This window comes from Mus pahari, chromosome 21 (assembly GCF_900095145.1).
Source record: "Mus pahari chromosome 21, PAHARI_EIJ_v1.1, whole genome shotgun sequence".
Classification (NCBI taxonomy): Eukaryota; Metazoa; Chordata; class Mammalia; order Rodentia; family Muridae; genus Mus; species Mus pahari.
This window is the reverse complement of record NC_034610.1, coordinates 22,869,712-22,896,038: the sequence shown is the minus strand read 5'-3', so window position 1 is coordinate 22,896,038 and position 26,327 is coordinate 22,869,712. Positions and strand designations below refer to the sequence as shown.

The 26,327-nt window shown below is 49.1% G+C and overlaps 3 protein-coding genes across 12 annotated transcripts in view; 1 reads left to right on the top strand and 2 right to left on the bottom strand.

Annotated features, from left to right (window-relative positions):
• Anks1a (ankyrin repeat and sterile alpha motif domain containing 1A) overlaps positions 1–9,224 on the bottom strand; it is a 157,313-nt gene extending 148,089 nt beyond the window's left edge. For all 8 annotated transcript variants that reach the window (XM_029533179.1, XM_029533178.1, XM_029533181.1 and 5 more), the window contains exon 1: positions 8,942–9,224. In XM_029533179.1, coding sequence (XP_029389039.1) covers positions 8,942–9,129 — 188 coding nt within the window. In that variant the 5' untranslated portion in view covers positions 9,130–9,224. The remainder of the gene's footprint in view (positions 1–8,941) is intronic.
• A 651-nt stretch (positions 9,225–9,875) lies between these two features.
• Positions 9,876–21,930, top strand: Taf11 (TATA-box binding protein associated factor 11). Of its 3 annotated transcripts, none has more exons than XM_029532977.1 (5): positions 9,876–10,970; positions 12,891–13,039; positions 15,418–15,505; positions 15,993–16,089; positions 21,815–21,930. In XM_029532977.1, the coding sequence occupies exons 1-5, from the start codon at positions 10,800–10,802 to the stop codon at positions 21,928–21,930; spliced, it is 621 nt and encodes a 206-aa protein (XP_029388837.1). In that variant the 5' UTR covers positions 9,876–10,799. The 3 variants fall into 3 exon arrangements, with proteins under 3 accessions (XP_029388837.1, XP_021077188.1, XP_021077186.1); XM_021221527.2 differs by lacking the exon at positions 21,815–21,930 and adding an exon at positions 16,982–17,641 and having other exon boundaries at positions 9,877–10,970; XM_021221529.2 differs by lacking the exons at positions 15,993–16,089; positions 21,815–21,930 and adding an exon at positions 16,982–17,119.
• A 476-nt stretch (positions 21,931–22,406) lies between these two features.
• Positions 22,407–26,327, bottom strand: part of Uhrf1bp1 (UHRF1 binding protein 1) — a 36,857-nt gene continuing 32,936 nt past the window's right edge. The window contains exons 15-20 of the mRNA XM_021221273.2: positions 25,349–25,500; positions 25,112–25,262; positions 23,828–24,090; positions 23,079–23,187; positions 22,869–22,969; positions 22,407–22,538 (exon numbers count right to left, since the gene is read on the bottom strand). Coding sequence (XP_021076932.1) covers positions 22,413–22,538; positions 22,869–22,969; positions 23,079–23,187; positions 23,828–24,090; positions 25,112–25,262; positions 25,349–25,500 — 902 coding nt within the window. The 3' untranslated portion in view covers positions 22,407–22,412. The remainder of the gene's footprint in view (positions 22,539–22,868; positions 22,970–23,078; positions 23,188–23,827; positions 24,091–25,111; positions 25,263–25,348; positions 25,501–26,327) is intronic.

The window sequence follows — 26,327 nt, the reverse complement described above, 5'->3', positions numbered from 1 at the left end:
GTCCACTGAGTTCACTCAGTCTACACCTCCCGTCCACTGAGTTCACTCAGTCTACACCTCCTGTCCACTGAGTTCACTCAGTCTACATCTTCAGTCCACTGAGTTCACTCAATCTACATCTCCAGTCTGAGTTTGAGGCCAGCCTGGTCTACACAGCGAGTTCCAGTGATACCCTGTCTCAAACAAACCAACCAAGCGACCAAACACGCACAAATAAACTGAGGGGTATGTCCCCCTGAGTGAGTGGTCAACTAGTAAGCTGAGACCCGACCTGGGCTGCCTCAGAGTTGCTTTGTCCCTGTCTCATTTAATGTGAGCAGACACAGGACCCACCACAGCAACACAGTGCTCTAGCTGTGTCACAGTCCCACTAAGGGGCTTGCATTATTCTCCCCATGTCCTCATTAGGGTTTCTATTGCTGTGATAAACACCAGGAACAGAAGCAACCTGGGGAGGAAAGGGTTATCTCAGCTCACACTTTCCTGCCACAGGTCACATTCCATCATCCAGGGAAGTGGGGGAGGGGGATAAGAACCTGGGGGCAGGAACTGAAGCGTAGGCCACTGGGATTATTGCTTACTAGTTTGCTCAACCTGTTTTCATATACAACCCAGGACCACCTGCAGGAAGCTAGGCCCTCTCACATTAACCATCAATCAAGAAAATGCACCACAGGCTTGCTCACAGACCAATCTGATGGAGTATTTTCTCAGCTGAGGGTCCCTCTTGCTGGATAACTCTAGTTGACATAAAAACTAGCCAGCAGCGCACTCCACAACCCCAAAATGCTAAAGATTCCAAATGGTAAGCAAGGGATCAAAGACCTGACTCAGCTTTGCCCCTCTGATGTTTTAAAAATGAAATTCCAGCTGGGCGTGGTGGCGCACGCCTTTAATCCCAACACTCAGGAGGCAGAGGCAGGCGGATTTCTGAGTTCAAAGCCAAGCCTTGTCTACAAAGTGAGTTCCAGGACAGCCAGAGGTATACAGAGAAACCCTGTCTCAAAAACAAACAGAGAGAGAGAGAGAGAGAGAGAGAGAGAGAGAGAGAGAGAGATTGAGATTCCTAGGACAGGCATGGATGTGCACGCCTTTAATTCCACTGGGGAGGCAGAGGCAGTCAGATCTCTGAGTTTGAGGCTAGCCTGGTCTACATAATGAGTTTCGGGACAGCCAGGGCTACATAGGATGATGTTGTTGAGGGTGGAGGGGAGGCTGAGATTCACCTACTGTGAAGGAATCAGAAGCCTGTATTACCAATGACTATAATTTAAAACGGCAACAGTGAGAGACAAGCCCTTCACAGCAGGCTCAGTAGTCCAACTCATCAAAGGGGAGCAAGTAGCTCCCGTGGATGGGCCTGGCAGCCAGTATTCACCTCTGCACAAACACTAGGCTACACATGCCTTGCGTATCTTGTTGGACTCCTCTGACATTAGAGAGATGGAGACCCGTCCAGACTGACTCTACCTATGAGGATAAGCTTGGAGAAGCTTCATCACAAGCTATGACTGATGTCCTGAGCTCCAGGCAGCAACCTGAAGGCAGCTCAGTCCCCTAAGTCACATCCGCCCTAGCAGCTCAGGGACTGCAGTGACAGGGCCTGCAGATACAGCTGACTTTAAGACAGACAACTGGCTTGTTTTAAAAACTCTTTTTTGATTTGTAAACTAAATGAACTTGATCTATAAATTACTGAGGAAGGATAAATTGGAAGCCTACCGTGTAATTTCTTGTGCTGTTGCCACTAACTCTAACCACACCAGAATCACTGAGGGTGTTCTATGGATGCAACATATTACAAGATGTCATTTTCTACACCACAGAAAAATCTCCCCGTAATCTTCTGGATATCAATGTGGGAAGCTTTTCCCAGGATGCGCTAAAAAGAATCCCTTTCTCCTTCCTACCTGGCAGGCAGCATGGCTTCCAAGAACAAGTCCTGCGCTGTCTACTTTTGGGGTTTCCTTTGTCTGTGTCCTACAGATCCCAGTATTCACCTTCCTACCAAATATGTCCTTCTCGAAGACCCAAATTCACAGCTGTTTGGGGTTAAACGAACTCAGAAAGCAGACTGATGGGGTTTTCTGGAGAAAAACTTTGTATCTACTTTATTTCTACTTTGTATCTCTAGCCTGCCAGGCCCAGGCTAAACTTGGATGTGTGCTAGGAGAAACGTAATCTAGAGTAGGACTTTTTCCTGCTGGCCCTGGTTCCTGACTTCTGACAGTGAACAGGCGGAGGCTGAGCCAGATACAAGTCAGAGGTCCTTCCGCCCTCTACAACTAATGCAGTAAGAACTGAACTCAGCTGGAGGCCGTGGAGAGCCAAGGAGACACACACACTGACAACATCGTCTTCTGCTACACATCCTACCCCACTTAGCTCAAGAGCGGCCTTCCTAGCCAGGCCACACTGGCTTTATCTCAGCACTTGGGAGGCAGGGGCAGAGGTAGAGGATCTTTTGAAGCCAACCTGGTCTACACAGCGCATTCCAGGGCTATACAGAGAAAACAAAAACACAAACAAACAGACAAATACCCAATGGCACACTCTAGATTTTTTTTTCCTCTTACGAAAGACCCAAGTCAAGCCTAGGCCTGACAGGAGAGTAAACTCCAGCCCTACACTCCATTCCCAAGCCCAGATCCTAGCCGTAAAGCCACAAGGACTGCCAGGATGGCTACTTTATTTCCTCTTCTCTTTGTTGTGTTGAACAAAGTAACCATTCTCCTTTGGAGAAAGCCACAACATAACAGCAATTCCAAAATTAAGGAAGGAGGCTGCCAGATAACAAAAATCACACTAAAAAAGGTATCCTAAGAAATTCTTGGGATTCAAAAGATGGCTTAGTCATTATTAAGAGCACAGGCTGCTCTTGCAGAGAACCTGGGTTCAGTTCTTAGCAACCACATAGTGACAACCACCTGTAACTCCAGTCCTGGGGGATCGAAAACCTTCTAGCCTCCACTGGGAAACAGGAATGCACTGGTGCAGACATACATGCAGGCAGAACACTCATGTGGAAGTTCTTTAACTTCAGGGGCTGTAGCTCGGTAGCAGAGTGCTTGTCCATGCACAGTACTGGACTCAATGTTACCCTAGTACCTAAAAAGGCTTTCTAAGTGAAGATCCCGAGTGGGGCTGGAGTCCTGATTTGTATGATGGTCTTTGTTTTTATTTGGGGGCCTTTGTTTTGTTTGCCTATGTGTTGACCTAGAACAGGAACTTAAATCTGGCAACTACATAAGATCATACCACATTGCCTACTCTGCAACTGTACACAGTTTTCCTTTTAGAATGTTAAAATCGCCTCTCCTTGTTTGTTTGCTTCCATTCATAAGATGGCAGAGTAAAAAAGGAGCTTAAACCACATCTATGGGCACTGTCTATAGATTCTCAGACCTCTTCAGCAAGCCTCTGTGGTGACAGAACTGTCCTGAACCATGACAAAACCTCCTTCCTGCCCAGCACCTCTGTGTTCCTCTGGCTGAGTCCCGTGCACCTCCCTTAGCCGTTCCTTCAGCACACACCAATTCATGACTCAGGACTTAACTCACAATTCTAAGCCACTGCCTGGTAAGTCTCATGTTTCATTTTTTCTCTGGCCCTTTGGCCTTTTAACCTAAATCTTACTTTATCCTCCGACACAAAGTGCTTCCCTGCAAACCAGTTGCTCCACTGTGAACCTAACACAGCCAACTCCATTACAGGGAGCTTCATGTCTGCCATATGCTTGGGGCTAAACACACTCAAAACAGTTTAAAGGCATCTTGTCCCCATCTCCCAAGCTAGGGTGTGCATCCATAAAACAGAAAATTGGGCCGGGCATAGAGGCGCACGCCTTTAATCCCAGCACTCGGGAGGCAGAGGCAGGCGGATTTCTGAGTTCGAGGCCAGTCTGGTCTACAGAGTGAGTTCCAGGACAGCCAGGGCTATACAGAGAAACCCTGTCTCGAAAAACCAAAAAAAAAAAAAAAAAGAAAAGAAAAAAAGAAAATTGGCCCATACCACACCAAGTATAATCCCATGCAGTGCGGGTTCTGTGTAGCACTAAACACTCTGGAGAACTAGCTACATCTATTGATTAGTCATAAAGTAACAAAAAAATTTTATTTGCATCATTTTGGATAGAAAATTAAACATCTACTGAACACAATATTTACTTACTGGCTAAAACTCAGAACAGAGAGCACACCAGTGCTTTGTGCCTACTCAGGTGTGGAGAGCTGCAAACCTCTATGTCCAAAACCTCCAACAACTAAGGGGAAGGTGGGCACACTTAGCTACACATTTCATTTTGTTGGTTTGTCACATGGCGACTCTACATGCATACATATGCACATTCCTATAAACTCTCTACGTGAACTGTGCATATGGTGAGAAGGGCTAATTCTGACAGGGCACCTACTCTCCAATAGCGCTGAGATAAATTTCATAGTGCATCTAGCAATCAGTTGGCCCGGAACAAAGTGGACAATGGGTGTAACTGTGAACGAACGAAAGAACAAACAAACGGCATTCACACGTTTGCCTGAGCAGGTCCTCCCCCTTACTGTTTCCAACCTCTTCAAAGAAGAGATCACCAAGCATAAAAGAACACCGTTTAAAATGTGTCTGAGCAGTGGTACAGTGGATCGTACCTGTAATCAACCACAGCACTCATTCAGACTTGGAAGAGAGAGAATCACAAGTTCAAAGTTATCCTTGGGTACATGAGTTCAAAGCCAGCCTGGACTACATTAGACCCTTAAGACAAAACACGTCTGACACAGTAATTTGCACATAACAAAACAGACTGTGTGAAGGACTAAGCTCATAGGATGTGTTATGAACTGTGGCAGTGTGGTCACCATTTTATTACCTAAGGCAGTCTCCATATGACAGGTACCAGTGTCCTTTCCTCACAGAGGGTAGGGATCAAAGTACTTAACTTCCCAAGTCAAGTGACAGTCAGTAGTGACAAAAGAAGGTGACTTCTGTCAGCCTGACTCCAGCACCAGTCTAGTGCTGTATGCTACAATGACGGGTCACAGGAGTCAGGAGAACATAGTCTTTTGTAGGCTTAGATTTTTCAAAACCAGAGTCTTCAAGGAAAGGAGGGCTTTCCACGTCGGTCTCAGTAAACGCTGGTCCAGCGAGGGCTTCTTGGCTGAGATTATGACTCAGATATACGCTCTCACCAGGTAAGAATCAGAGTGTGGAGACAGTGATAGAGTGTCAAGTGCCATAGCCAACAGCAGCTTAAGGAGAAAAGGGTTTATTTCAGCTTAGAATGCTCAGGTCACACTTTATCGATGAGGGAAGTCAAGGCAGGAACCTGGAGGTGGAAACTGAAGCAGAAGGCGTGAAGGAACACTGCTTCCTGGCTTGGTCCACACGGCTTGCTTGGTCTGCTTTCTTATACCTTCCAGGGTGGTGTCAACCACAGTGGGCTGGGCATTCTGCCATCCATCATGAGGTTTTTTCTCAACCAGGGCTCCCTCCTCTCAGGTGACTCTTGCTTGTGTCATTTGACAAAATAACTAGCCAACAAACAGACCAAAGAGGTGAGCTATGGAAGGGAAGCAAGCAAAGGAGGGGACAGGGAACAATATATGTGACAGGCAGGCAATATGTAATCCCCCCATCCCAAAGCCAGCAAGGTTTGTGTGTATGAGGACCATCGTGGGGTGTATAAGGCTAAGACTCAGGTATGAAATAGCTCTATGAGAGACAGGACATGTGAGGAGAGAAAGGAGTTTTCTGTAATTTCAGAACACACCCGAGGGGTTGGCGAGACAGCTCAGCTGTTACATTGCTTGCTCTGTAGGCATGAGGACCCAAGTTCAATCCCCAGAACTCATATAAAAACGCCAGGGGCGATGTCTGCTTGGAAACCCAGGGCTGGGGAGATACTAACAGGAGGAATCCTGGGAGACTGTCTCAATGGTTTCTACATACGTGTACACGTGCACACGCAAAAAGCATATATACAAAACCTATGTGGGATGAACAGGGGAGGCTACAGTTTTCAGTACTAATGAGGCTAGGATGCAATGTTTGAAACACCAGTCAAGACACCAAATTCGGAGTCCAATGTTTCCAATGATAACTCAGGGTTCTGGGCAAGAAAAAGAGCAGGAGTACACAAGGACCCGCCTCCAACCCTACAAAGGGGACTTGCTGACCTCGTGGTTATTTAGATGTATGGCCTTGGAGCTGGAGAGATGGCTCAGAGGTTAAGAGTACAGGCTGCTCTTCCAGAGGTTCTGAGTTCAGTTCCCAGCAATCACATGGTGACTCACAACCATCTATCTGTTATGAGACCTGGTGCCACCCTCTGGCCTGCAAGCATACATGCAGTCAGAACACTGTATAAAGAATAAATAAACCTTAAAAAATAAATAAATGCATGGCCTTAACCCTATCAGTAGGTTAGCCAGAATCACCCCTAATTAATGACACACCCAGTGTAACAAGGGCCTAAGTAGAGGCCTTCCCTCCTCCCTAACAGCAGGAGACCAGGAGACTCCTGGGCATTTGTGGCTTCTATCAGACATAGACATAGCCAATGAGGAGTCCGGCAGCTCTGTGACTCTAGGGAAGGGACACACCACTCATGCTTTATGGAAGAAATGATAAACATCACCAGGAAACCACAGTAAAAGCACTGTGCTCACTAGACCTCACAGTCTTGCTTAACAACATGGCAGCTAGATCTCAACAATGTTTCACAGTCTCCAAGGGCGCACCAAAAAGAACCTGGCCTGTGTGCTGGCTAGTTTTATGCCGACTGACACAAACTAGAGTTAATGGAAAGGAGGGAACCTCAAGTGAGAAGATACCCCCATAAGATCCAGCTGTAGGGCATTTTCTTAATTAGTGATTGATAGAGGACCCCTCCACCCCGGCCCACTGTAGGTGGTGCCATCCCTGGGCTGGTGATCCTGGGTTCTATAGAAAGCAGGCTGAGCAAGCCATGAGGAGCAAGCCAGTAAGCAGCACCCCTCCATGGTCTCTGCATCAGCTCCTGCCTCCAGGTTCCTTTCCTGTTTGAGTTCCGGTTCTGACCACGCCTTCAGTGACCAGTGACTGGACTATGATGTGGAAATGCAAGCCATAAACCCTTTCCTCCCCGACTTGCTTTTAGTCATGGTGTTTCATCACAGCAATAGAAACCCTGACAAGGAGACTGTGTCTCCAGGTGCTAATATAGGCACTAAGAATACAAGCATGAGACAGTATACCAATCCATTCTTATTTACCTTTAAGGGACCGGACTACTCAATGTCCCAAGCAGGAAGTCCCCAACTAGCCCACAAACAGCAAACAAACCCTGTCTCTGATCAGGGTGTGCTTCCTGGAACATTCCCAACTATATATGATCTACCCCAAACTTTGACTTCAAAGTCAGCCTAGATGCGCCTCCCCCGAAGGTTCTAATCTACCCCAAAGCAGTATCTGTCCCCTGAAGTGCCAACTACTGCTAGTGAGGACCACAATTCATTTAGAGATTGATCATCCCCCGGTGAGACGGCTCAGTCCACGAAGCGCTTGTTCAGCAAACACGAACCCCCGAATGTGATCTAGCACCCATGTTTAAAGGAGGAAAAGAGAGAGAGAGAAAAGCCAACGTGGCTGAAAGCTAGTACTAGGAAGGCAAAGGCAGGGGAATCCCTGGGACTTGCTGGCCAGCCTGTGGAGCACAATCAGCACATTCCAGGTTTGGTAAGAGACAGTCTCAAAGAAGGTGGAAAGCAATTGAGAAAGACACCAGATGTCAAGCCTTCATCATGCATGCTTGCGCACGCGTGTGCACACACACACAGATCATTCTACAATCAGTACTTTTTACACACACACATACACACACAGAGAGAGAGAGAGAGAGAGAGAGAGAGAGAGAGAGAGAGAGAGAGAATTCTACAATCAGTACTTTTTATCTAGTCAACAAATCTTGAGTACCACCTATGAGCCAGTATTGTTCAAGACACTGGGTGCAGCCAACAGGGTTGGGTTTTTCTTCCCCCAAAGGATCGTGCTTTTTAAAATCTTCCTAAAAAAATATGGGTTGCAACTCAGTACTGAATAACTTTATTAAAGCGGCGGGCTTCCTGGGTCCAAGCTCTCCAAACTCACTCAAACTGAAGGTGCATGAACCTATAAGGAACAGAAGCTAAGGAAGCCACTTCTAAATGAACTTCCACTTCTCAAAAACCTCAAAACAAGGAAGGAAAAGAAAACAGCTATGACAGCGCTGCTGAACCAACACATTTTATGCACTCTGACAGAGCATTCTAATCCTCCTTCCCCCTTGTAAGCTACAAAGAGTGACCCCCCACCCCCGAAGCCTTGCAGCCGGGGATTCAAATGTCTAAAAGATCTCAGAAAGTTGAACACACCTCAGCTCCCTGAGCAAGCCTTGGTTTCTTTCCGATTAAGTCCCAGGGGAAAAAGAGCAGATGCCACTTGGACGAGCCCAGCCAAAGTGACAACAAGGAAACGACAAACTGAGCTTCAGGCGCAAGAGGGGCTCAAAGACTGAACCCCTCGTGCGCGATCGATGCAGAAGCAATTTTAAAAACAAACAAAAGCGGGATTCCGCACAGCCCGGCGGAACGTTCTAAGTTCGTAAGCGAAGGAAACCGAGAATGTGCTCCAGGGGAGTCGCGAGGCTCTGCACGGCGTGGGAGTCCCTGCAGGACGTGAGAGGGATTCCGCGAATTCGGTCCGCTCTGGAGCGGCTTTTGTGAGAAGCGACAGCTGGCACCTCACGGCGGGCGAGGGTGACGCCGAGCTGTGCCATGCGGCGCGGGCTGCCACCTGGGCACTCCCCCCATTCTCCGCAGCGGCGACGCCAGACACGAGAGCCCGGCCTGCGCCGCGCGCGCCCCAGGAACCGCGACCTCTCGGGGGAGCCCTCGCAGTCCAGGCTGCGAGCCCCGGCGCGCGCACTCACCTCAGCAGACTGGAGAGCGGGTGGCTGGAAGAACCGAGGCCGCCGCCCCCGGAGCCGCCGCCGCCGCCGCCGGAGCCGCCGCCGCCACCGCCGAAGCCGGAGGAGAGCCGCTTCCCGGACAGCAGCTTCTCCACGGCCGGGAGGTGCCCGGTGCGGGCGGCCTCCAGCAGCTCCTGCTCCTTCCCCATCCCCAGGACCGCCACCCCTCGGACCCCAACCCGGAGCCTTGCAGAGCCTGCTCCGGCTCCGAAACTTTCCGTCTCCGGGCAACGCACCCCTCAAACCGGCCGGGGACGCCACCCCCTCTCCCCCCGCCTCCTCCGCCTCCCCCCTTTCCCGGCGGCGCGTCACTTCCGGGATCCGGCGTCACGCGTCACCGCGCCCCCGCGCCCCGCCCCCTTGCCCACCTAGTGGGCGGGGCTCGGCGCCGCCGTGCAGGTGAGCCAGCTTGGCGGAGGGGAGCCCCGGCGTGCGGAGCGGAGCCTGGCGCACGCGCGGTCCACGCCCAACGAACCCGCCCACTCGACAGGTGGCAGAGATCGGAGGTGGCACACCTGCAGGAGCTTCCCGAAGGGCTCGCCTTCCCAAAGGTTTGGGACCTCATGGGACTGGAAATGCGGTCGTTGGTCCAGGCACCGTAGAAACAAAAGAAATGGTGTGTGTGTGTGTGTGTGTGTGTGTGCCTGGCACTGTGGCACCTGCCAGTTGTCTCAGCCGTCGAGAAGCAGAAGCCGCTGGCTGCATCACTGAGTTTAAGGTCAGCCTGGTCTACAAAGCAAGCTACGGGCTACCCAAGGCTACATAGTGAGACCCTCTCTCCAGGAAAAAAAAAAAAGTGGGGAGGAGGGAGTATGGGGGGGTGGCTGGAGAGGTGGCTCCGTGGTTAAGAGCACTGGTTGCTCCGCCAGAGGATCTAGGTTTGATTCCCATCACGTGTGGCACCTCACAGCAGTCTGTAAGTCCAGCTCCAGCGGATGTGTCACCCTTTGCTGGCCTCTCAGGGTACCATGAACGCATGTGGAGCTCAGACTTACAGGCGAAACACCCATACACATGAAAAACCAAAACCTTAAGAACTCTTTCACAGGCACTATCCTCGCACTCCATCCTACTAACCCTTCAGAAGAGACCTTCTTTCTCTTAGTTGTCATGAGAAACATTTTCAAAGTCAGATTTGGGGAACCACTTCCACTTTTTAATATTGGTGGACTAAGGAGGGAAATGTGATTGGGAAAGGACGATTTTTTTTTTCTGGTTTTTTTTTTCCCCCTCGGGACATTAGCCTGTTCTGACGCGAGGCAGGTGGCCAACATTGAGGCGTTGAATGAAACCATTGGATACATTCTGTTGGCGTTAGAGTTGCTTGTGAAACAGAAAGGAAGCCCAAGCACTTCCCTGATGGACACAAGCCGGTGGTCTCAGTTCTTTGGGAAATCCGAGGTTAGGTCGCTGCCGGAAGTTACTCAGTCCAAGGCAGCAACAAGCAGCCGGACGGAGTTTTCTCCCAGTTCCCCGACTTTGGGCTGAAGGAGTCAAGTTAAAGAAGGATTAATTAGCATTACATTCCCAGGAAGGAAAAGAAAAAGAAGGAAAAAGAAGTCTCTCGGGAAACGAATGTACGCTCTTTCAAAAACGCTTCTGCCCTAAAGCGGAGGATCTAGACTTCTACATTTCTTTCTGGTTAAAACTCCGTTTACATCAATCCCCTGGGCGACCAACGCGCTTCTGGAAATGGCCCCTCCCAGGACCCGTGGGCGTGACGTCATCGTGGCGCGACGACGAGCCCTAGGCTCCAGCTCCGCGGCTCAGTTCCTTCGCCCGGCGGTGCTGCCATCGCCTCTGACCCCCTGCTCTCGCGATGGACAACCTCGGGGAGTCGCCCACGGACAAAGGCGGGGAGCCAGGGGAGTCAGAGGAGACGAGGGCTACTCCTGGGGCTCCGGTGGCCGCCGACACTGAGGGAATCCCGGAGGAAGCCGACAGGGATGGAGACGCGGACTTGAAAGAAGCGGCGGCGGAGGAAAGCGAGGTGGGTGGAGGTTGGTGGCTAAGGCTGCCGGAGTACCGGGCTGCGCTCCTCACTGCTTGCCGTCTTCCAAGGCCAGGGAACTAGAACTCCCCACAACTGTGAGTCTGCAACCTTGAGCGGCAGGAGAGGGCACGGGAAGGTGTAGGCTCTGTTTGGGTCCCATTCAGGCCGCTGACGTAGAAGGAATGGATTCCAGAACTGCCCAAGCTACAAAAACGAGACCTGCTTCTACTCCAGCGCCTTTTGGGGGAGGGCTGAGGAGGAAGGTGGAGGAGACAAGAAGATAAAAGACAGGGAGGAAATGGTTAAGGACAAATAAATTTGAAAATCTGAAGCACAAAGGTTAGAAACATGCGTAGATCAGTAGTGGAAAGCAAGTTAGAAGGGCTGTCAGATAGATAACGCCTTCTTCCTCCACCCTCCAGATTTCTGTGTGAGTTTAAATATGAATTCTTTTCTTTTTTTTTTTTTTTTTTTTTTTTTTTTTTTTTGGTTTTTTTGACTCAGGTTGGCCCTGGCTGACCTGGAACTCACTCTGTAGGCCACACTGGCCACGAACTCAGAGAGATCCCCTTGCCTCTGACTTCCAAGTGTTAGTATCAAAGGCATGTGCCACCACTGCCAACATACCTTTCATTTTAAAGGAACCAAAGGAACCATTAAATCTTATTAGTGAGTTTTGATGTATTAAGATTTTATAGTAAGTTGGCCAGGACAGAGTTTAGATTACTCTTGTGAATAAAACTGTTAAGTGCTTATGTGAAGAGAAGTGTAAATAGTAAACATCTTCAAGAAGTTTTTAGCTTAGGGCAGGCAAAATGGTTCAGCAGGTAAGGGTGCTTGCATGAAAGCCTGGGAACTGGAGTTTGATCCCCAGAACCCACATTAAGGTAGAAGAGAACCTTCTCCACAAAGTTGTCCACTTACAAACCACACACAGTAGGCATGAATGTCCATAATAACTGAAATAGTGTGGGTTTTTAAAAATATTTTTATATGAATGTTTTGCCTGTGTATATTTGCTTGCCATGTAATGTACCTGGCACATTCCCTGTGAAAGTTAGAAGAGGGCATTAGATCCTTTGAAACTAGAGTTGCTAATGACTGTGAGCTGAAATGTGGGTGTTGGTAAATCGAACCTAGATCCTCTGCAAGAACAGCCGATGCCCTTAACCTCTGAGCCATCTGCAGTTTCTCATTTAAACTCAATATGGTGGTACAAGTCTATAAGTTCCACAAAGGAGGCGTGAAGCAAGACAGTTTCCACAAGCAGAAAATCCAAAATGAGACTTTGTCTTAAATTACAAAAGAAAAAAAAAGTTTCCAAAAAGGCATGGTGGTACACAGCTTCAAGCCTAGCATTCTGGAGGCAGAGGCAGGTGGATCTCTGAGTACAAGACAGCCTGGACTGCTACAGAAAGAGTTCGAGGAGAGCCAGGGCTATGTAGAGAGACTCTGTCTCAAATTATTTAAAAAAAAAAAAAAAAAAAAAAAGGGTTGTAGTCTAGTACTGGGAAAGATCTCATGATCTAGTAGAGAAAGGATCAGAAGAACAGAGCACTGTTCGGGGTGGAGCTCCCAAGACACACACAGAGGGGACTGTACTGACATCTATGGAGTGAGGCCAGAAGGGTGGGCCTGAGGGAGAGTGGCTGTTTGGATCCTTGGCATTTTCCTCGTAATGTGTAAACAGATGCAGGACCTCTGTGTGATCATGGCTAGGCTGGGAAATGGATTATTCATTTTCTTTCCCAGCTGGACTACGATCTTCCCTGGGGAGATGGACCGCCTCTTATGCAGGCGGTAGAGGCGGTGCCTAGAACGGGATAGCTACTGCGTAGACAGAGTCACTGGCCTGGCCTTGCCCAAGCCTGGGAAGTGTGCCTAGTCCATGATGAGGGTTCCTGTCTGTCTCTCCAGCTCAAGAGTCAGGGTGTCTCAGCCTTAACAGCAGCCCAGAGGGAAGACTCGTCCCTACTCACTCCTGCAGCCAAAAAGCCGAAACTAGACACCAAGGACAAGAAGGAGAAGAAGCAGAAGGTGGACGAAGATGAGATTCAGAAGATGCAGTGAGTCACAGCCTTCCCCAGTTCAGGCACTAACTCCCTCTGTACATTCATACTTACTGGCTTGTTTGTGTGCTTTTGAGGTAAGGGCTCGTGAGGTTAAGCCCTTCCCTCAGAGGTCTCAGCTCCTGATCTTCCTGCCTCAGCCTACTTAGTACTGAGATCATAGGCATGAGCCGCTATGCCAGGATATAGTTTCAGGCCAGCAAGATGCCAGGGAAAGGTGCTTGCCACTGAGCCTAATGACCCGGGTTTAGTCCTGGGAAACCATGTGGTGGAAGGAGGAGTGAGGGCCTGGAGACTGGCCTCTGACCTCCAAACAGGCATGCTCCTGACAGACACAAAATACATACGTACATGTAAAGGACATGGAACAGTTGCCTTTTCTAAATGTTTTGTTTTTATACTACATTTGGTCAATGTTTTTCCTTTTCAGTAAATATGGGCTCATTGCAAATAACTCGGAATACAAAACAAAACAAACAAAACTCAAAATCCAGCTGGTAGTGCTTATCCCAAGAGTGTCTATGTGGGAATATTTGTGCAAACAGTGTCTTCATGGACATCTGTGTCCCCTGGCAACACTGACCTCACCTGTGTGTGAGTCACCCATCAGTCCCTGCACCTGTGTGTGAGTCACCCGTCAGTTCCTGCACCTGTGTGTAAGTCACCCGTCAGTCTGTGCACCTGTGTGTGAGTCACACCATCAGTCCCTGCACCTGTGTGTGAGTCACCCGTCAGTCCCTGCACCTGTGTGTGAATCACCCATCAGTCCCTGCACCTGTGTGTGAGTCACCCGTCAGTCCCTGCACCTGTTTGTGAATCACCCGTCAGTCCCTGCACCTGTGTGTGAGTCACACCATCAGTCCCTGCACCTGTGTGTGAGTCACACCATCAGTCCCTGCACCTGTGTGTGAGTCACACCATCAGTCCCTGCACCTGTGTGTGAGTCAAACCATCAGTCCCTGCACCTGTGTGTGAGTCAAACCATCAGTCCCTGCACCTGTGTGTGAGTCACACCATCAGTCCCTGCACCTGTGTGTGAGTCATCCATCAGTCCCTGCACCTGTGTGAGTCACACCATCAGTCCCTGCACCTGTGTGTGAGTCACACCTCAGTCCCTGCACTTACTCTGGCTAGGGTTTTTTAAATTTTGTTTTAACAACATCATGTTCCATCTCTGGGAACATCTCTACATCTTACCCATTTCTTTCTATGATAAACTTCCTGTATAATCACACTGGTATAAATGTTTTCAAAGGCTTCTCAACAAATATGTTGAGACTTATGAAAACTGTGATCTTGTTTAATTGATCATTTCAAGTTCCTTAGTAATACTTAAGGTTTTGAGTTGTTTTGTTTCTTTGTTTTTTTCTCTATCTTGATTAGCCATTGATATTTTTGTGAATTTCCTATTAAGTGATGGTTCATCTTCTAAAACTGCCTCAGCCATCTTTTTATTTATTTAAAAGAATTAACTATAAAGAATAAAGGTTGCTAGAGAGACTACTCAGAGGCTAAGAGCCACTGGTGCTAACAGGACCAGTAAGGCCCAGCACCCATGTCAAGCTGCTTACAAATGCTTATAACTCTAGGTCCAAGGGATCTGGCTCGCCCTCTGCTTTCCATGGACACCTGCACAGACACAGACAGACACAGACAGACAGACTTACATTGAGACATTTGTTCATTTAAAGAAACAGGACTAGTGATTGGCCCATGAGGTCAAGGCACATGCCATCAAGCTTGACAACCTGAGTTCAACCCCCAGGACCGCGTGATGGAAGGAGAGAGCTCGCTTCTTCAAGTAGTCTTTCACCACGGATGCCCCTGCATGTACACCCAGCACACAGGCGTAGTAAATGGACTCAATAATTTAAAATGCAAGCATTAGGGCTGACGCTGGAGCTCAGTTTGTAGACTGTCTGCAAAGCATCCAGGAACCAGATGTGCTGGCACATCTGGGGTCCCACACTCTGGAAGGTAGAGCCAGGAGGATCAGAAGTATAAGGTTATCCTTGATTTCCCTGTAAACTTAATACTGAAGAGCCCTTGACTTGAACATAAATTTCTGTAATAGATGTTTACTGTCAGTGTGAAATACAGTCAACATAGAGTAGAATGTTTTCTCCTCACATTGCTGTCTCTTAGAAAGAGCAAAGTGCATACACCACCATACCCAGCTGCTTGTGTTTAATGAAATTACATTTCCTCTTTCTCATTCCAAAGTTCTTTAGGGGTGGGAACTTTGCCATTCCTCAAGAACACCAAGCCTAAAGCTAGAGACCCTTTGAAACAGTGTTTGTCTGCCGCTTGTGTTTGTTGACTTAATGAAGTATTCATTCTCATTAACCATCTTAATTACCCAATATTTTGTCTAGAATCCTGGTCTCTTCTTTTTCTGAGGAGCAGCTGAACCGTTATGAGATGTATCGCAGGTCAGCTTTCCCCAAGGCGGCCATTAAAAGGGTAAGATTGTACTTGTTCCCCTCCTCCTCGGTGTCAGTCACTTGAGCACCACAGCTGTGTCCATCAGCATTCTGAAGTGAGGCGTGCATGAGACTGCTTGGAAGGAAGAAAGAACCTCTTCTCACCATCTGGGCACCTCCAGCAAGTCAATGCCCATTAACCTTCTGCGGGTTTGGGGTTGTTTTTTATTGCTGTGTCTGTGAGTAAATGAATACGTGTGTGTGTGTGTGTGTGTGTGTGTGTGTGTGTGTGTGTGTGTGTGCCCATGAAAGCCAGAAGAGGGCATCAGATCCCCAACCAGATTTAGAGGTGGTTGTGAGCTACCCACTGTGGGTGCTGGGAACTGAACTCTAGTCCTCTCGAAGGGCACGCTTAACACTGCGCCATCACTGTAGCCCAGGTCATTTGGCTCTTAGCCGTCATTTACTGCCACTGCATCCCAGGCCAGCCCTGACCATATTAACACCAGCTTTTTCTTTCTTCCAAGCTGATCCAGTCCATCACTGGCACCTCTGTGTCTCAGAATGTTGTGATTGCCATGTCTGGCATTTCTAAAGTTTTTGTCGGGGAGGTGGTGGAAGAAGGTGAGTAGCGTTGGTCACAGCCTATACTGCTCTCACGGGGATCATATTCCCAAGAATACTTTCACCGAGGCATGTAAGGGATGTGGGAGTTTCCAGCCACTCGCTCTATAGGCTGAGCCTACAGGAAGCCTCATCTTGAAGAGATCATGGCTGTTTTTATTACTGGGTTCATGGATCTGGAGGGCGGGGATGAGGCCATCTAGGAAATATAGCCCAGGGTGATAAAGACAGTTCTGTACTTTTCATCAGCAGACCTCATTTCAAAAGCAAGGCCTTGATAGCAGCGCCCTGCTGAGAGCTCTCCCTCTGTCAGGGAGAAAGCTTGCTGCTTCTCATGGCTAATCTCTAGCTTGTAGTATAGTACAGTCCCTGTGAGATACAGCAAAAGCCAGTGAGGAATACTTTATAACATCCTTTTTTCTTTCTTTATTGGAGAAGTGGGCAGAGGGTTGGTGCCTTTTGAGACAGGGTTTCTCTGTGTAGCCCTGGTTGGCAGTTTTAGAACTTGTTCTGTAGACCAGGCTGTCCTCAAACTCACAAGAGATCCACCTGTCTCTGCCTCCCAAGTGCTAGGATTAAAGGCGTGCACCACCACATCCACCTTATAGTGTTTTCTTTTTTTTGTTTTTTTGAGACAGGGTTTCTGTGTATAGCCCTGGCTGTCCTGGAACTCACTTTGTAGACCAGGCTGGCCTCGAACTCAGAAATCCGCCTGCCTCTGCCTCCCGAGTGCTGGGATTAAAGGCGTGCACCACCACGCCCGGCTATAGTGTTCTCTTAAGGAAAAACACTTGGCTTGTTTCTTTAGCAAATTTCACAAAAGACAAAATTACAACTTGAGTCGTAATTAGTGAGTCTTATGTGATGATACGGTTTCCTTTCCCCACCCCAGCCCTGGACGTGTGTGAGAAATGGGGAGAAACGCCACCCCTGCAGCCCAAGCACATGAGGGAGGCCGTCCGGAGGTTGAAGTCCAAGGGGCAAATCCCCAACTCAAAGCACAAGAAAATCACCTTCTTCTAAATCAAAGGGAGACTGTTCCAGACTTCTCAGAGGCGGGCTTCTGTCCTGGGGCTTTGGTGGTGGTGCTCCCAGGACACAGGATGCCTATGTTAATGTTTCGGTCACACCTACCAGGCATGCAGTGTGACACAGACTTGCCTTCTCTCGGGCATGGATTGTCCTCAGGCATGTTGAAGAAGTTCACTGACTCTTGGCGAGTTTGAAGAAAAAACATACAGGGGCCTTTAGTATCTTCTGGAGAAGGAGATGGTTTCAGAGAAAAACAGGACAACTCATGGCTTCATATTGAAGCCTAAAGTTGTTAAGATTCACATTGTTTCTGGCTCTGGTTTTCAAAACATGAACCTGCGATTATCTGCGGTGAAGTCACCAGAACATGCTTCTCACCATTAACATTTCAGGTTCTCCTGTGGATTTTGTGAGGGATCATTAAACTTTTCCACCTTGTATGGGAAAGTTTATTTTATTTTGTTGCAGACAAAACTCGTTCTATGTTGAAATAAAACTTGGCTTTCTTTTATTGTTTTTCAATGCAGGGTTTCTCTGTTGCCCTGGCTGTCCTGGGACTCATTCTATAGACCAGGGTGGCCTTGAACTCACAGATCTGCCTGCCTCTGCCTCCCCAGTGCTAGGGTGAAAGGTTGCCTTGGTGTGGGGGTTTGGGGTTCTCTTTCCTTTTCTAACTCAAGGGTCTCACTGTGCGGCCCTGGCTGTCCTGTAACTGATTCTGTACACCAGGCAGGCCTCGACATCACAGCACCACTATGCCTGGTGTTTTACATGTAGAAAAGAAAAATCTGTTTTTGAGACTGTCTCATTATATAACCTTGGCTGGTCTAGAAATCTCCATGTTAACCAGGCTGGCCTTGAACTTTGAAGCCTGCCTGGGGCTCTCGAGCTGGCCCCTTTCCCCAGCAGCCACAAGAACCTTAAGCTTGGACCTGGAGAGAACGCTCAGCAGTTAAGAGTAGAGGATCCAAGTTCAGTTGCCAGCCCCTGCGTCCGGCCACTAACAACTTCCTCTAACTCTAGAGGATAGGATTCCTTTTCTGGCCTGCACAGGTATAGACACACATGACAAAAAAAAAAAAAAAGAAGAAGAACTGTAAGTGTATGTATGTAACCAAGGCAACCTGAACTTGGGATCTTCTTGCCTTTACCTCTCCAATACTAGGATTATGGATGTGTGCCACCATGTAGAATCGGTTAATACAGGGATGGGGATCGATTGATAGGTCTGAACGTTTCCATGCATACTAGGCAAGCCATGGAAATCCCATATCTGACCAGGAGAATCAGGAGTTCAAGGTCAATTTGGTACACAGCAAAGGGAATCTATCTTAAAAACATGTAAAGGCTTGCCTACTTCAACTCAAATAACAGACACACAGGGACCAATGCTGTTTAACAGTATTTAATTTGCTTTTCAGGTGGTTCACAGAACCAGTACAATCAGGGTTGGATTAGCTATTGCAACAGTAAACCTTCCCAATACTGACCAATGTTCAGTTCACCGTGTCCATTCTCACGGCTTTCCTCGGAGAGTGAAAGGACATTATTGACAGTGATTAGCAGTAGTAAGGCTACCTGATATAGTTGGCAATCCATTGGCCCGCTTCCCGTGTGCTGCTGAGTGTCACGGGACACGGGGCTGGAAGCTGTTTTCTTCGGAAGCTTTCCTGAGCAAGTCTTTTGTTTGTAGCACCCTGAGTTAGGGGAACAGTTCAGACTCACGTAATTTGACTGATCTAACTTAAGAGCTTACATTGAGACTCACTGGCTCAGCCAGTGCAGAGGACACTTCAGTGGGGCACTCCACAAAAAGCATGTAAGACTCAGGCTAACTCTTCACCACAAAGTAGTAAACTGACAGAAAGAATTTCCTCACAATTGCAATAGGAAGGAAGTTCTTAACACACGGGAGCTATGTCTACCTTGATAAAGGATACAGGATAAGGAAAGAGCAGGAAGCTCAGATCTCAGACCTGGCCACTTAGCAAGGCCTCACCATTAAAAGTTACCATTATTTCCCTGTGCCATAGGGGCAAAATGCCTCTTCATTAACAGCCAACCACACTCTTCCCCCTGGAGAAATGGACTGGAAGATGTGGTGGCAGCTGCAAGGCCCTGGTCACCCAGACAATTGTGCGTTGTCTCCAAGAGGTCCCGGGTCTCCTGGTCTGAACCAGATGTCACTCTGCTAGCTTGGGTGGTGATTCAGGCATCAAGATGAAAGAAAGGGGTCTAAACAGGAAGTTCCCACCCAGGAGACCTTGCTCCTGCAGCCCCTAAGGAAAAACTAACATGAAGACACTGCAGATACTAGGTTCCAGGGTCTGTGAGATGTGGAATCGACCCTTTCTACATCACAGACCCCATTCTCTCAGCACAGAGTGCAGTCCACAGCACAGTCAAGGTCAAGGATAAAACTGAACACAGCTCCTGGGGAAGGAGGAGCCATGTTGGCTCCATCAGAGACTCTGTTCATCTTTCCAGAGAACTGAAAATGAGATCAACAGCCTTCTCTCCAGCCCAGTTAGCAGACTCGACTCTAAGTCTACATACATACCAGCACACAGTTCCAGCACATGCGTGTAAACAGGAAATTTAGACAGTCACAGATGATGCAGCTATAGAGGGCCACGTGTGGCGGCTGGACACTCTGAGGAACAGCGTTTCAGGCCCTCCCGAAGTCTTCTTGAGGTATTTTGTGTTGCAAACTGCAACTTCACAGCTAAACTCCAAATGTACTGTCCTACTCTGCGTTTTCCGTTACCCTTACATCCACAGTTGTTCATCCCCCAGTGAAGAGGGGAATGCAATGACATTATTAAAATGCCACGGAATAACCGTGTCTCCTGAGGGATGGTTTCAGGACGCAAAAGGCCAAAGCATAAAGGAAGCCAAAACTACATCTGCACATGGACAAGAACCTCAGACTCAGCCGGGCGCGTTGGGCACGCCTGTAACCCCAGCACTCGGGAGGCAGAGGCAGGCGGATCTCTGAGTTCGAGGCCAGCCTGGTCTACAGAGTGAGTTCCAGGACAGCCAGGGCTACACAGAGAAACCCTGTCTCAAAACAAAACAAAACCAAAAACAACCACCACCACCTCAGACTCCCTTAGCTCAAACACCTGACGTTCTGGCCATTAAGGCATAATCCTCCACACAAAATAGCTTCCTACTGCACACTCCAGGGTACAGTGCACCCTGTGGTTGTCAGACATCTTCTCCCAGGGGTGGGGGATGCAGTGAGCAGAAGACAAAGGGGTGTGATTTTAGACTAATTCAAATGCCCCTGAGGCTGAGAAGTTCTGTCTTCTAGTCCTCTCTTCTCTTCCAAGAATGTTAGCAACACGGGTGCCACTTCTCCAACAATCCCTTCCAGGTTCTGACTGCTAAAAGTGCTTTTTCTCTGAGGCAGTGAAAGGCCCCCAGAAATGTTTCAAGATTGGGTCCCCACTCCTGACAGTGTGGTCCCCGGCTCTCCTCATCGTTCACCTCTGCAGGACAATGTCTTCACCTTAATCACTCTCCTTAATTTCTCTTAATCTCTCTGAACCTCTCTTTTCTAACGTAAGTGCCAGTGGCTGGATGAAGTCACTGCTGTGGTGCTGGAACACCTCGGGCTTTAGGCTACAGCATCCCTGCTCCCTCAGCAAGGCTCTGGGTTCTTTCCTGAGTATATTGTTATAGTAGTAGTAGTTGTTGTTGTTTAGATAGAATCTTTTTGTGATAGTGTTTGTGACCGCTGGGTGAGCCCAGGCCCTCACACATGCCATTCAGACACACTCCTAGTGAGCCACACCCCAGCCCTGCACTGTGACCCTCTCCCGTCATGCTGTTCACAGCCTTGCTCACTTCCCTATGGCTTTATGGCTGCTTTTCTCCTCTGGTCTGCTTTTCATTACCTTGTCTACAAGTTGTATGCCATCTAATATAAATGACTTTATTTAAAGTTCTAGGTCATTTATAAAAATCTGAAATGAGGGAACTTCACCTGGTAACACTGTCTCCAGGAGATGTTAGCCCCTAATCTGTATGTGTCTCCTCAGTGTAGTAAACCACAACCCTATAAGACGTGGTGCTCTGAAACTTGCCTTAGTGAAGAACATGACTGGCTCCTGCGAGTCTGAACAAATGTGACCTCGTCCCTCCATGAATGTGCCCTTCTCCTTCCATCCCCTCAGCCACCATTAGGACTCCAGTGGCATCACCAGCTCACGAGGGACAGACCATCTGCCAAGTCAAGCAAGTCCAGGATGCTGTGCTTCTACCCAGACAGCACACCACAGAGCCAAGCTTTGCAAGTCAGAAGGAAAGGGGGAAACTTCTATAGGGCTAGAAGGACTTTGGTTTTGGTTTTGCTTAAGTTGAAATCACATGATTTTGAAATGCCATAGTAATAGAGGGGAGTGAGGCAGCACACCCAGGTGGGTACAGCTAAGTTTAGCTTGGCCGGAGGCCTGATGGAAGCACATTTAGCTCCCAAATTACCAAGTGCTTAAGTCAGCACAGGCAGAGAGACGCTGAAATCCTGGGAAACCAGGGACAGAAAGAAAGTGACCAGTCCTGGACAGCTGTGAAAGCAGGAACTGTATCCCCACCCATCATACTCTCAGCTGAGCACTTGGGGTCAGGTAAGCACTTGGGAGTAGGTGAGCACTGTCCTGACTGAAATCTTAAACCAATTCTTATGCAGGGAAGGATGATCTGGCCACTTCACAGTCAAAGCATAACAATGAAGAAATTCATCAGGAAAGCTTGACCCAGAACATCAGCCAAGATGATCCACGCCTAGCTCCCATTCCAAACTAGGCAAGTCCCTGTCACCCTGATCGCAGGCCTCCTCTACCCCAACCCCTGAGGATGGGCTATTTGCTGATCTACTCCAAACTCAAGCCAAGGACTTTTCAGGTATGTGACAGGAAGCGCCATGACACACAGGACACGGGATCTGTTGGTGGCTGTGTGCATGACTCAGGGGACACTTGTTCACACAGACCATGAAGGAAGCAAACACCACTGCCGTGAAGCCAGGAGATGAAATGCTCTACGATGTAGAGAAGGTTCCTCTAGTGTGCAGAGGATGACAAGGCTACATAATGGCAAGACACGGTACAGGGCCAGGGACACAGCCACCCTCTGCAGGGTCATCCACCCAGGCTAGCAGCCAGCAGGAAGCACACAGGAGGGGACTGTGTGCCCCCTACCCTGCCGGCTCCTCACTCTGCACCTGCCCTAGGTGGCGCTGTTGCTGGTGATAGCGTCTCTCCATAGCCCAGATGGCTGAGCTGCTGTCAAAGCTCAAAGAGAGGGTTGTATTTCCTAATCTCCTGGAGCAGTTTTTCTCTGTCCTGGTTGGCAATGGCCAGTGCTTGTTTGGTGTCCGTAAGCTCTTGCTGTAGGGTAGGCGATTCTTTCTCCTGAAGGATAAATAGTTCACCATTAGGGAACAGAGCAGTGGCTCCTTGAACCACCACCAATAAGGAGGCTGGAGACCAGGAATGCCAGAGCACTGGCAAGGAAAGGGTTAAAGAATCCCAGCTGTCTCCCAAGTGCCCTGCCCAGGTCTCTCTGCAGAGTCCATCCTCTACAGGGACAGGGACAGGGACAGCAGTGGCCACCCCACCAACTCCTGTGTATGGTTGCTGTCGTCTCTTCTGGAGGCTGCTGCCCACTACAGCGACCTTTGGGACCCTGAGTCTAACAGCCCCCTGGATGCACATGAGAGGTTTCCGACTAGTGAGGCTCACCTGGCATCCCAAGCCCTGGCCTAGGGCCACCAGGAGCACCTGCTCTTTAGGGAGCTGCAGCTTCTCAGGGACGTCAGCCAATGGTCTGTCCTGAGCCGGAGCTGGAGAAATAATAACCCGTTTAACTGGCAAATACCTGGAGAGCCAGACAGCTCCTACTTGCTTACCAGAGAAAGAGGCAGAGCAGAGAAGCCAGGAAGCCTGACTCACCACCAAGGTGAAACACTCCGTCGTCACCCCGCTTCAGCACAAGACGCTCCATTGCCAAAGTGATGGGGACAGGGCCAGGGGATGTTGGGTAGACCGGAGGAATGTCATCCTGCAGGGGAGAGGGGAACCACGTGACTTACCCACCCAGCTCGGGGCACTTTGACGCCATCGATTCTCCAGATACTCTTTCGTTTGAATGAATTAACTTATTATGCATGTATCTCTGAGTATGTGTTTGTATGTACACCCCAGGGCTCTCATGTGGAGGTTGGAGGGCAATTTGTGGGAACAGGGTCTTACTTTCTAACATGTGAGTTCTAGGCACAGCAGCAAATGTGTTTGCCCACTGGACCATCTTGCTAGCTCACCCATACACCTTCTGCTTGAGCAACAAGCACTTCACCAGCAGAGACAGCCATCTTCCTACCTCACGTTAGGCATTTTTTTTTTTTTTTTTTTTTTTTTTTGGTTTTTCGAGACAGGGTTTCTCTGTGTCCTGGCTATCCTGGAACTCACTTTGTAGACCACGCTGACCTTGAACTCAGAAATCTGCCTGCCTCTGCCTCCCCAGTGCTGGGATTAAAGGCATGTGTGTGCCACGTTAGGCTTTTATCTGCACTACCTTCCAGCCAATTCCGGCAGAGTGGACTCCGCCTCTCTTTACTTGCTCACACACTGTGGGATGGCATGGAAGACACTGCCGCTGCAGAGCCCAGGCTACAGAGCCCAGGCGAGCACGGTCCTCTCACCTTGAGAGTGACACTACAGTCCAGGAACTCGATCTGCATGGGGACCACCACCGGGATATCCTCATCCTCCAAGAAAGGCCCCAGACCGTTGAGCACTGAGGTGAACAGCTCCAGGTCACAGCCCCGAAGTAAGAACTGCAGGAAGCCATTTTGTGTGGCCAGCGGGGAATGAACAGCTGCACCAGGCCCCACCTCAAAGCGCAGACCCACGGCAGGCCTAATGGGGTCGGTCTTCAGATTTGAGGGTTCCTGAAAACCTGGGCCTATGGAAGGAGAGCCAAGGAAGACATGGTAACCCAGGACTACTGTCAGGCTTTCAGCCATGCCCAATGCTCACAATGATCCTCTGCCAACACAGGAGCGCCACCACCTCACACGAGTGAACTGAGTCAGAGAACGACATGCCCAAAGTCACACCGTCTCAATAGCAAGGGCACGGCAAAAGCCAGGCGGGCTGAGCCCGTGAGCTTAGACTCTGATAAATGCTCTCAAGGTGGAGGAGAGGGAAAAGGCCTGGCTGTGAGACTGGAGCACCTGGACTAACAGCCCAGCAGAAGCGCTGAAAACAAGAAACAGAACTCCTGCACCTGGCCATCTTGCCTTGACACTGGCGTCTGACACTGGCGTCTGCTATTTGGCCACACCAATCCGTCCAAACGCCAAAAAGAGCCACCTGGGGTTTATCTGAGGGAACGGTGTGTTTGCAGGACAATTCAGTGGAAAACAACTAGTCGAAGCAGCCCACTCTAGTGACCTAGAATCAGTACCTGGGGTAGATCCCCGGGGACATAAACCCTAGGAAACCCTTGACAGCCATAGCACCTCTCCTTCAAACAGGGACAGAGATGGTGTGGTGGCACATGCCAGTATGCCAGGACCTCCTCAGGATGCCCGGGTAAGGCAATCGGGAATTCCAGGCCAGCCTGAGACACACTTAAGTAGCAAGCAAGCATGGACTGCATGGATGAGGCCTTGTGTATAAACCACCAGGAATGAGTGTGAATGACATAAACTCCTCTGTCAGAAATAGGCTTTTGTCGACAGCCGCAAGGCAAAGGCGAGGTCACTCCCGGATAAGCCTGGAGGTGAGGCTAGACACAACCCAGGGAGCGCAAGGCACAGGGCAAGCCCTGCTGTTGCTGGGATTCACAGACATCTTCCCCAACTAGAGAAAAGACAACTGCATGGCCTACAGCCACTGCCCTTATAGCACAGGGCCGAGTGCTGGCTAAGCTCTCCCACCTCAGGGACGGCCCACTATTTTGGAATGATCATCACCCATACCTGGGCACTGTCCATGTAGAAACTGCCAGAGTCCCACGGTGCCCAGCTGCTGCAGGGCCAGCTCCTCTGCTTGCAAGGCTACGGCCAGGTCCTCTCCACGAACCTCAATCCCAAGTGACACTTCGTTCACCTTCAAGACCAGTACTGACGCCTGTCAGAAGAGACTGCCTTAGTTTTAAGTCCCGAGCTTTGCGCCGGGCAGAGAACCTCCCCTCTGCACAAAGCCAGGCAGCACACCGAGTGCAGGACGGGCTCTCCACTGGCTGATGCTGAGCTGTTGGTCTCTGGCAACCCCTGGCCACCACTATCCGTAACAGGGCTCCCCTGGATGCCACTATCATCCAAGACGCTTGTGACAGATCCTGGTGGAACAGACTCTGGACCAGACTCTGCATGAAGGAGAAAGCAATGAAAGATTTAAATTCAGAAGCCAGAAAGATCTGTTCACATTCAACCTCTACAACCAGGAACAACTCTGAAAACAAATAAAGCAAACCAGAGAACTGATGGATTTAAGGACTGTTGGTTTTTTTAGTGTGATGTATTTGGTCAAATTTAACACAAGTCTAAATAGAAGCAACCTGTATGTCCTCTGGTGGTCAACAGAAAAATCAGCATATGGTATAGATATACAAAGAACAATATATATAACAGATACCCAGCAAATGGCATAGATATACAAAGAATAATATATGTAACAGATAATCAGTGTATTGTATGTGTGGTGTGTGTGTGTGTGTGTGTGTGTGTGTGTGTGTATACACACACATACACACACACAAGGAACAATATTTGGACTTAAAAGGAAATTCTACACTACACACATTAAAACCTAGAGTCTTGTGTAGCAAGCCTACACAGTAATAACTCAAAAGCCTAAAGCAGAGACCAAAAAATGGCTCAGTGGTTAACAGCATGGCTGCACCTGCAGAAGGCCTGGTTCTGTTCCCAGTGGCTAACAACTGTCTGTGACTTCCGCTCCAGAGGCCTCTTTTTATGTGTACTGTCATGCACATGCCCATAGGGACACAACACCAAAGACAATTAAACATCTTTTTAAAACGCCAACCCCCTCCCCCAAAACAGAGAACAGGTGTTGGCAAGAATGTGAAAAACTGGGCTGTGTGTCACACCCCTTTTATCCCAGCACTCAGGAGGCAGAGGCAGAGGCAGAGGCAGAGAGACAGAGAGAGAGGGGAGGGGAGGGGAGGGGAGG

Coding starts and splice junctions, on each gene's coding strand:
- Taf11 (XM_021221527.2), top strand. CDS start 10,800: ATGGACAACCTCGGGGAGTCGCCCACGGACAAAGGCGGGGAGCCAGGG. Junction 10,971..12,890: donor CGGCGGCGGAGGAAAGCGAG/GTGGGTGGAGGT, acceptor CTGTCTCTCCAG/CTCAAGAGTCAGGGTGTCTC. Junction 13,040..15,417: donor GATGAGATTCAGAAGATGCA/GTGAGTCACAGC, acceptor TATTTTGTCTAG/AATCCTGGTCTCTTCTTTTT.